At 42.0% G+C, this 10,089-nt stretch overlaps 2 protein-coding genes across 2 annotated transcripts; both read left to right on the plus strand.

The window, feature by feature from the left end:
- The first annotated feature begins 1,855 nt into the window (after positions 1-1,855).
- LOC138884940 (uncharacterized) lies at positions 1,856-2,958 on the plus strand. The gene is made up of 3 exons (XM_070165816.1): positions 1,856-2,258; positions 2,404-2,833; positions 2,901-2,958. The coding sequence occupies exons 1-3, from the start codon at positions 1,856-1,858 to the stop codon at positions 2,956-2,958; spliced, it is 891 nt and encodes a 296-aa protein (XP_070021917.1).
- A 1,808-nt stretch (positions 2,959-4,766) lies between these two features.
- Positions 4,767-5,381, plus strand: LOC138884941 (uncharacterized). The gene is made up of 2 exons (XM_070165817.1): positions 4,767-5,044; positions 5,159-5,381. Exons 1-2 carry the CDS (start codon positions 4,767-4,769, stop codon positions 5,379-5,381), a joined length of 501 nt encoding a protein of 166 aa, XP_070021918.1.
- Positions 5,382-10,089: the final 4,708 nt, after the last annotated feature.

Here is a 10,089-nt window from a genome sequence, read left to right on the forward strand (position 1 = left end):
TCTGCATTACTAATTTGTGTGTGTTGCAACTTCAGGTACACAATGGCAGCAAACAATGTACCTCTTGGAGATCTTCTGCTGGGGGAGGAGGTAGATGGCAATATTGATGATGAGGTTCCTATTGTGCCTCAAGGACAAAGGAAAGGCCGCCATGCCAATGATAATATTCCAGACCCTCCCCCGCCACCTCCAAGAGTGGCTGCTCGAGTGCTTCCCAACCAAGGATATGCTAGTGAAATTGTCCCACCCCGGATCCGGGCGGGAAATTTTCAAATTACTAACATGATGCTGACATTGTTGGAGCAGTGAGGGTATTTCACGGGTGCTCCCAATCAGAATGCTTACAAATATCTCAAGGGTTTCGTGGATACCTGTTGGGGGAGCAAGCAAACTAATGTGTCAGAGGATGCACTTCGGTTGAGACTATTCCCTTTCTCACTTAGAGGGAAGGCATTGGATTGTCTTGAATGACTTCCAAACAATTCCATTACTACTTGGGATGAGCTGACAGATAAATTCATTGTAAAGTTTTTCTCACTAGGGCACATGGCAGTATTAAGAGATGAGATCTTAGCTTTCAAGCAGGAGCCCACCGAACCATTACATGAGATATGAGAGCGATATAGAACCATGGTAAAGGAATGTCCCAACAATGATATAACTGAGGCAATGATACAACAGACATTTACCGGGGCATTAAAACAACAAATCAGTGCATAGTGAACCAACTTGCTTGGGGTAATTTCAAGAAGCTGTCTTATGATGAGGCTTATTACATTCTTGACGAGATGGCTGACACGTCCTCCGCTTGGCAAAGTAGAGCCAATGTGCCACAAGGTGACCCCACTGTCACTCACTTGCACAAAGAGCTACATGATCATAGATAGGCTATAGCAGAGCTAACAACAACAATGAACCAACTAGCAAAGACATAGTTACAACAAGTTCAAAATTCACGCCAAGTAAATGCTATAGAGGGTGTTAGCATGCTAGTGAACAAAAGAAGACAAAGAGGTCAATAGAACCAACGGAGTTCGGATCAATATGACAATAATTGTGGTGGATTCCAAGATGATGGTTATGATAGGCAGAATGAAAAAGTGCAATATATGAATAATTATTAAGGCCAAAGGGGCAATTCTTCCAACCAACAACAATGGAGACCCCAAGGCAATTGGGGAAATCAACAACAACAGGGAAATAATAATTGGGGGAACAACAACCAAAATTTCAGTTGGGGTAATCAGAACAATAATCAGAACGATCAGGGTAATTGGAATGACAACAACAACAACTGGGTGGTAACAATAATCAGGATGGTTGGAACAATGGCAATCACGGAAATCAGGGGCAAGGCTTTCAAATGCCCCCAATGTATCAATAACTGAACAATCCACCCCTATTTCCATCCCAAGCTTCTAGTTCTTCCAACAATGAAATGAGGAAAATTAAAATGATGTTTGAACAGATGATGAAAAAGAATGCGGACTCTGATGCTCAGTTGGCTTCCCACAATACTTCAATCAGAAACTTGGAGGTTCAATTAGGCCAAATCTTACAATCCTTGAATACTCATCCTAAGGGGGCTCTACCAAGTGATACAGTAGTTAACCCTAAGTATGGGAACAATCATGTTATGGCGGTATCTACAAGAAGTGGACGAGGCGGTGATGTGCATGCCTCCAAACAAAAAGAAATTTTGAGTGATGAAGTTGAGTTGCAGGAAGATGAAATTCCTTTGGTGGTTGAAAATGTGATTGATGAGAATGTGAATGAGGAAGTGAGGATTGATATCCAAGATGCTGAGGTGGAAACTCAGAATGACGTGAACCCATCTAGGGAACACGTAATAGACATGCCAGAAATGATTATGCCTAAAGCCAAGACTCCTTTGCCAAGGCCACCTCCACCTTATCCTCAAAGGCTCGCGATGCAAAAAAATGAGAATCAGTTTAACAAGTTTATTGACATGATGAAGAGCTTATCCATTAATGTGCCTTTGGTGGAGGCTCTGGAGAAAATATCGGGTTATGCTAAATTCACGAAAGATTTGGTGATAAAGAAAAGATCCATGGATTGTGAAACTATCAAGATGACCCACCAAGTTAGTGCAATAGTGCACTCAATGGCCCCGAAGCTAGAAGATCCTGGTGCTTTTACCATTCGTTGTACCACTAGGAGTGCGGACTTTGCAAAAGCTCTATGTGATTTGGGGGCAAATATAAACTTGATTTCCTATTCAGTTTTTAAGACTTTGGGTATTGGACAACCGAGGCCGACTTCCATGAGATTGCAAGTGGCGGATAGAACTATGAAGAGACCATTGAGTAATATTGATGATGTTCTTGTCCGGGTGGACAAATTTATCGCTAGCTGATTTTGTGATTTTGGACTGTGAGGTAGATTATGGGGTTCCAATCTTATTGGAAAGACCTTTCCTTGCTACTGGGAATGCCTTAGTTGATGTGGAAGCAGGGGAACTCACCTTCCGGGTGGGTGATGAGAAAGTGGTCTTTCATATGTGCAAGTCAATAAAGCAGCCCAAGAGTTCTGAAGTGTGTTCTTTTGTGGACCTTTTCACGGCAGTGATAGTTGATGATACTAGTGCAATGATCAATGTGGAGGACCCTCTAGAGGCAGTTTTGTTGAATCTTGATGTAAACGAGGATGAAGGTCGAGCTAAGTGCGTGAATGCTTTACATGGAATAGGCTCTTACTCTTATGAGCCTAGGAAACTCTCTTTGGATCTTGAGAATAGGAAAACTCTACCAACAAATCCTTCAATTGAGGAACCTCCGATGTTGGAGTTGAAGCCGTTGCCTCCACAGCTCAGGTATGAATTCTTAGGCCCTAGTTCAACTTTGCCAATTATTCCTTCCTCTTGTCTTACTAACATGAAGGTTGATGCCACATTTGTGGTGCTTCAAAAGCGGAAGAAGGCAATTGGATGGACCTTAGCTGATATTCGGGGGAGAAGCCCCGCATTCTATATGCACAAGATTATTCTAGAAGATGATGTAAGCCTTCTTTGGAACATCAAATGAGGTTGAACGAGGCAATGCAAGAAGTTAAGAAAAAGGAGGTTATCAAGTGGTTGGATGCCGGGGTTGTATACCCTATCTTTGATAGCTCTTGGACTTCACCGGTGCAATGTGTGCCGAAAAAGGGTGGTATGACCATGGTTACAAATTCGAAGAATGAGTTGATTCCAACAAGGGCTGTCACCGGGTGGAGGGTGTGCATGAACTACCACAAGTTGAATAAAGTGACTCGCAAGGATCACTTTCCATTGCCTTTTCTTGATCAGATGCTAGAAAGACCTGCAGGCGTGCCTTCTACTATTTCTTGGATGGGTATTCTGGATACAACCAAATTTTGATTGCTCCAGAAGATCAGGAGAAGACCACCTTCACTTGTCCATATGGCACCTTTGCCTTTTCTAGGATGCCTTTTGGGTTATGTAATGCACTGACTACATTTCAGCGGTGTATGATGACCATTTTCACCGATATGGTGGAAGATATTTTGGAGGTGTTCATGGACGACTTTAGTGTTGTGGGTGATTCATTTGATGAATGTTTAAAAAATTTTAATAGAATGTTGGCCCGTTATGAAGAACCCAATCTTGTTCTTAATTGGGAGAAATGCCACTTCATGGTTGAGGAGGGCATAGTTCTTGGGCATAAAATTTCAAAGCATGGTATAGAGGTGGACAAAACAAAAATGATGTGATTTCAAGGCTCCCTCCCCCTACCTCTGTCAAGGGAGTTAAAAGTTTTCTTGGGCATGTAGAGTTCTACCGACGATTTATCAAAGCCTTTTCTAAGATAGTGAATCCCTTATGCAAGTTATTGGAAAAAGATGACAAGTTCGTGTTCGATGAGAGATGTATGCAAGACTTTGAACTTCTCAAACACAAGTTGACCACCACTCCTATTATTACCACACCTAATTGGAGCTTACCTTTCGATCTTATGTGTGACGCGAGTGATGTTGCGGTTGGGGCAATCTTGGGGAAAAGAGTGAACAAAATACTTCATCCGGTGTACTATGCGAGCAAGACAATGAATGATGCTTAAGTGAACTACACAGGACTGAGAAAGAGCTTTTGGCTATTGTGTTCGCGATGGAGAAATTTTGACCGTATCTCATGAGTTCCAAGGTCATAGTTCATACCGATCATGCCGCACTCCGATACTTGATGACGAAGAAGGATTCCAAAGCTAGACTGGTGCGATGGGTCTTGTTACTTCAAGAGTTTGATTTGGAGACTGTGGACTGGAAGGGTAGTGAAAACCAAGTGTAGACCACTTGTCCCGCTTGGAGGAGGAGGGGAGGCCTCGTGATGGCCTAGAAATCAATGATTCATTTCCTGATGAGGAACTCCTTTATGTGTCGGTGAATGGTATGCCATGGTTTGCGGACGTTGCTAATTTCCTTGCGACTAGTATAATCCCGTGTGAGCTCTCTTCTAACCAAAGGAAGAAGCTCAAACATGTTAGTTTGGACTTTATTGGGATGAGCCATACTTGTTCAAGATCTGCACGGATGGTGTGATCCGAAGGTGTGTCTCGGAGGAGGAGAAATTGAGTATCTTAGAGGCTTGTCATTCCTCTCCCTATGGTGGCCATCATGGCAGGGCAAGGATGGCTTCAAAAGTTCTTAGTTGTGGGTTTTATTGTCCAACTTTGTACAAAGATGCAAGTGAACTTGTGAAGAGATGTGATGAATGTCAAAGAGCGGGTGGAATTTCGAAGAAATATGAGATGCCTCTCAATACCATTCTTGAAGTTGATATTTTTGATGTATGGGGCAATGATTTCATGGGTGTATTTGTTACTTCGTGTGGGAACACATACATTCTTGTGGCGGTTGACTATGTTTCAAAGTGTGTTGAAGCCATGGCTCTACCCAACAATGAGGCCCAGAGTGTTGTTGCGTTTCTCAGGAAAAGCATTTTTACTAGGTTTGACACTCCTCGTGCAATCATAAGTGATGGAGGGTCTCATTTTTGTAATAGAGATTTTGATACTTTTCTTGCAAAGTATGGTGTCAATCACAAAGTTTCTACTCCTTATCATCCTCAAGCGAGTGGCCAAGTTGAACTCTCAAATAGGGAAATCAAGAGTATATTGTCAAAGACGGTCAATGCAAATAGGACCGATTGGTCAAAGAAGTTGGATGATGCTCTATGGGCTTATGGGACTTCTTACAACACTCCAATTGGTATGTCTCCGTATCGGTTGGTGTTTGGTAAAGCTTTCCATCTACCGGTTGAGTTAGAGCACAAGGCCATATGGGCTTTGAGGAAGCTGAATCCTGAATGGGATGTGACAACAAATCTTCGTGTGGAGCAGCTTAATGAACTTGATGAGTTCTGATTCCATTCCTACTCTAGTTCGTCCTTGTACAAGGACAAGATGAAGTACCTTCATGATAAATATGCTCGTGGCAAGGAGTTCAAAGTGGGTGTTTTGGTTCTCTTGTTCAATTCTCGGTTACGTCTGTTTTCGGGAAAGATTAAGTCGAAATGGTGTGGACCTTTTGAAGTGGTGTTTGTGACTCCATTTGGTGAACTTGACTTTAGGTGTGTTCGTCGGTCGGTACGTATGGTATTTAAACATTTCGGTTCGGTATTTTCGGTATTCGATTTTTTAAAATCCTATACCAATACCGTACCTAATTAAATTCAGTATGGTTCAGTTTTTCTCCTTTCAGTTTTGGTTTATTCGGTTCGATAACTTTGGTTTATTCGGTTTGAATACTAACTAGTGCATAGATCCATACACTCTAATATTCTTGATTAAAGTACTCAAAAATAAAAAACTAAAAATGTTTGTTGACAAAAAGTTTGTTCAAAACTAGCAAATATTGACCCAAATAGAGAAAATTGTACATAAAAGAATATGTGGTCATTAGAAAGGTCTTGTTACTTGTTTAGAGTTAATTGATGAACTTTGAGAATAAAAGAAAGTAAAATTTTAGATTTTTTATATTTATGTTATAATTGATAATATGTGTTTTGTGTAATATAATATATATTTCAGTACGATATCAGTATTTCGGTATTTTATTTTAAAATATCAAATACCATACCTAATACCGAATTTTTAAAAAACTTAAACCAAATACCATACCCAATGCCAAAATACCGTATACCAAATACAAAAATTTTCGGTTTCGATACGGTAATTTGGTATTTACCAAATTATGCCCAACCCTACTTGACTTGAAGAACAAAAATGGGGAGGTTTTCAGAGTTAATGGGCACAGGGTCAAGCACTACTTGGGAAAAATTAATGACAGCCACGTGGTGGCACTTCTCCATCTAAAGTGATTTGATGGTAACCTGCATCGTGCCACGACGTTAAATCAGGTGCTTCTTGGGAGTCAACCCATGTGTCTTTCTTTTTGTTTTTCATTGATTTTCTTTGTAGTGTAGGATTTACTTTTAGACTAACTAGTTGTGAGATATGTGTAGGATTATTTTGATGCAGTGCAGGACCAAGTTTGAAAGAAAATGTACACTCTCTGAAGTTTGCTATGCGGCCGCAAAGGCCTTAGTCCAGGGGCAACATTTCAATGCGGTCCGCATAGTGGATTGTTCAAAAAGGAGGAGTCTCTGAAGTTTGCCACCGCGGCCGCAATGCATTTTGTGCGGTCCGCGGTGGACCACTGCAGCCGCGAAGCATTTCTTACGGTCCACAGTGGACATCTCCCCAATGTTTCTGATTTGTGAGTACCGCAGACCTCGGTGCGTAGGTGTAGTGGGCCCCAGGTCCTTTTTCTATAAATAGGGTCTGAGGCCCTCATTTTAAACTTTTCGCTCTTTTGCACGCTGAATAGAACAAAATCACTATTCATCACTCCTACCTGCTCGAATTCAACTGCTGAGTCTCATTAATCTACATTGCATCTCATTTCTGGTACTTTTAATCTTTACTTAGTTTTAAATGTGTTTTATTTTCTTTTAAATTGTTAGTTCTATGTTCTTCTTCCCTTTTTCTTTAATTGTTTTAGCTTATGGTTTCATAAGTTGTTTAAATTAGGACTAATTAGTTAAAAATACTGATTAAACACCTAGGGGATCAATAATAGGTGAAAATTAGACTAAAAATGTGAAGAAAATTGAAACCCTAGGTTGGTATTACTGTTGGGTGCTTACCGCAGTCCGCGGTGGATTTATTATTGTCCGTGGTGCTTCTCTGCAGTCCACAATGCCATTTTGTGTGGACCGCGGTGGTGAAACTTCAGAAAGTTGAGAATTAAGGACCGCGGCTGTGGTAGATTTTGTGCAGTCTGCGGTGCCTTAATGCAGACCACGATACCATTTTGTGCGGTCTGCAGTGGCCTTTATCAGAGAGTGGGTAGTTTGATCCCCACTTTAGTGCGGAATGCGATGCGATTTTGTGCGTTCTGCGGTCGTCCCTTTGCAGCCGCACTGCATTTTGTGCAGTCCGCAGTCTGTAGTCTGCAACTATTTTCTTCTGTGTCTGCAATTGTTTTCTTTGCTAATTCTTATAATACTGTGATATTAACATGCTTCAACTGACTTCCACTTGCAGACAATGGTTCAATCACGAGGCAGTGGTAGAAAATAATAGGGAATAAGAGAGTCCTCCCGGGGTAGAGGAAAAGGCATGATCAAATTGACTCCCCAAGTTCGGCAAGCTATCAAAGATACTAGGAAGACAATAAGGGCTATTAATAGAGCTGCTTCCCATTAGGGAAGTGAGTATGTACCATCCCGAGAGGCATCCGACTTCGACTCCGTGCCAGAATATGTTTCTGACTGGCCGGAGAGGAACAGATTGAGAGATACATCTCCAGGCACCCCTACTGCCCAAGCGTCAGTGCAAATTTCTTCTGAGTCATCTGGGGGCTCAGCTGCTGGCAGTGATAGTGCCTATTATACCTCACCTACAGCTTCAATATCCGGTAAGGACCCCGTAGAAGAAGAAGGAGGGGGTGATCCCCAAGTACGAGGAGTATAGAGAACCAGGAAACTGAAAGCATGGCAAGATATATTCATGAGTGAAGTGGCCTACCATAAGTTTAGAGAATGGTGGGCCAAGAGGAAGTTGATACCTGAGCGGAAATTCATTACGAAGGACCTTTTGCCTCACAACGCCAATGTGCCGAGACAGTTCAGAGAGAGAGAGAGAGCAAGCTAGGACTATTTCATAGGCCACATGGAGGATGCCAATGAAAACTTAGTCAAGGAGCTCTACACCAATATTTCCCACATCAAAAAGGGCACTACAGTGACTAAGGTACGAAATTTGAAAGTGAAGTTTGATGAAAAAATGATCAATGACTACCTTGGCTTCCCGAAGGAGGATTAGACATTGTACATAGAGAAGGTAGCTTTGGGGGAGGATGCCCATCCATGGTTAACTGAGTACTTGGCAACCCCAGGTACTACCCCAGTATGGTTGACAATGGGAATAAAAATTCTGAGGAGAACCCTGAACTTCAAAGCAAAAGGATGGGAGACATTTGTTTGTAGCAGGCTAGAACCCACCACTGATGATAACTCTCTTCCTATCTTCCGAGCTATATTGGTGGCATATATTATGGCGGGGTACCCGATCAACATCGAAAATGTGATGTCCAGGGTGATTACAGGGGTGGTGAACGAAGGTGATAGATCCTACCCCTTCCCAAATTTTCTAACTATGTACTTCGAGGATCAAGATGTAGAAAAGAGAAAATTTGATGTGAAATTGAAACCCAAGGCACCTTTCTCCCGGTACAACACCAAGGGTCCTGACAACCCTAAGGACCCTAAAGGCAAAGACACTGCTTCTACTGGCCAGTCTGAAGAGCCAGTAGTAGTAGTGGCTCTTACTCAGCCTCCTTTAGCTACCCCAGACATGGCCCTAGGACCCTCCACATCTACAGCTCCAATTATTCTCCCATCTGTAGCATATCCTTTGACTGCCCACCGCTTGAGCTAGACCCTTGCTAGTATCAACAACTGGATGTAGACACCCACTTCTAAGCTGTCTGTACTATCTACCTCGGTGGAAGCCCAGTCGGTACCCTCTTAGCCACAGGTCCCATAGTCAGTGGAGAACACTCTCAAGGTGCTTCTGGAGAACCAGAAGAAGCTCCTGAAGAACAATCAATTAATATTGGACGTTGTGGGTTCACATGGAAAAACATTGAATGATTTGATCAAAGAAACAAAGAAACTAAGAAAGACTCGAGCATCCAAGGAGTCAGTGAAATGGTTGAGGGTGGAGGTGGAGAGATTGAAGGCTGATCACTTGTCTTTGGACCTTTTATTACATGACCCGGCTCCAGCATCTCAGCCTGAGCCGGAGCAGGAGACAGAGAGGCCAGCCAAGAGGAAGAGGGTAATTTTCCATGCTGATGATGCTGTAATAGAGTTGGAGGAGCCACAAGGAGGTTCTTCTAGCCAACCTCAGGCCCCAATGCAAGCCCAAGACTTAGTACAAACCCAGGTCCCAGTGTAGACACAGGTTATAGGGAGCCAGTCACAGGTTCTCGAGCAGTATGAGGACCCAGAGACCCAGATTCATGATCCTATGCAGACGGAGGGCCAATAGGGAGTTTCTTTTTGCTCTCTATCTTTTAGTTTGAGCTATTTTTGGCTAGTTAGCATTGACGACAATACTAGTTCTCATTTGAGGGGGTAGCCCTATTTGGATGATTTGGGTTGTATATATGACACTATTTTCTTTTATTATGCATTCTTTTTACTTTGGTATGTACATAATTTTACCATTTTATTTTACTTTTTGTACATTGCAACATTGGTCTATATATAAAGTTACTTTCTGATGTATATTCATCCCCCTTATATATATTCATCTAAATTCCCTCTTGTACATATTCATTCTACTTTCCGCATTTTCTCTTTCATAGCTTCTTATTTTGAGGTTTGCATTCAATAAGCCTTTGATTTTTTTAATGCCACGGTTCTTTCCAAAGGTGAAATTTGTGTGAACCGGGTGGCTCTTCCCGATGATGGATGGAATGACAACCTTCTTAAGGTTTTGAGTTCATTTTCTTTTTGTTCTTTTTGTGTAAATAGTAGCTAGTGAGTAATGGTGCCTCAAG

The sequence above is a fragment of the Nicotiana sylvestris genome, chromosome 2 (genome assembly GCF_000393655.2).
Source record: "Nicotiana sylvestris chromosome 2, ASM39365v2, whole genome shotgun sequence".
Classification (NCBI taxonomy): domain Eukaryota; kingdom Viridiplantae; phylum Streptophyta; class Magnoliopsida; order Solanales; family Solanaceae; genus Nicotiana; species Nicotiana sylvestris.

Excerpts from the sequence above, each read along its gene's own strand:
- LOC138884940 (XM_070165816.1), top strand. The coding sequence starts at position 1,856 with ATGCCAGAAATGATTATGCCTAAAGCCAAGACTCCTTTGCCAAGGCCA. Across the intron at positions 2,259-2,403 it reads TTCAGTTTTTAAGACTTTGG|ATTATGGGGTTCCAATCTTA; the intron begins GTATTGGACAAC and ends ACTGTGAGGTAG. Across the intron at positions 2,834-2,900 it reads CCGTTGCCTCCACAGCTCAG|GTTGATGCCACATTTGTGGT; the intron begins GTATGAATTCTT and ends ACTAACATGAAG.
- LOC138884941 (XM_070165817.1), top strand. The coding sequence starts at position 4,767 with ATGCCTCTCAATACCATTCTTGAAGTTGATATTTTTGATGTATGGGGC. Across the intron at positions 5,045-5,158 it reads TTTGATACTTTTCTTGCAAA|GACCGATTGGTCAAAGAAGT; the intron begins GTATGGTGTCAA and ends CAATGCAAATAG.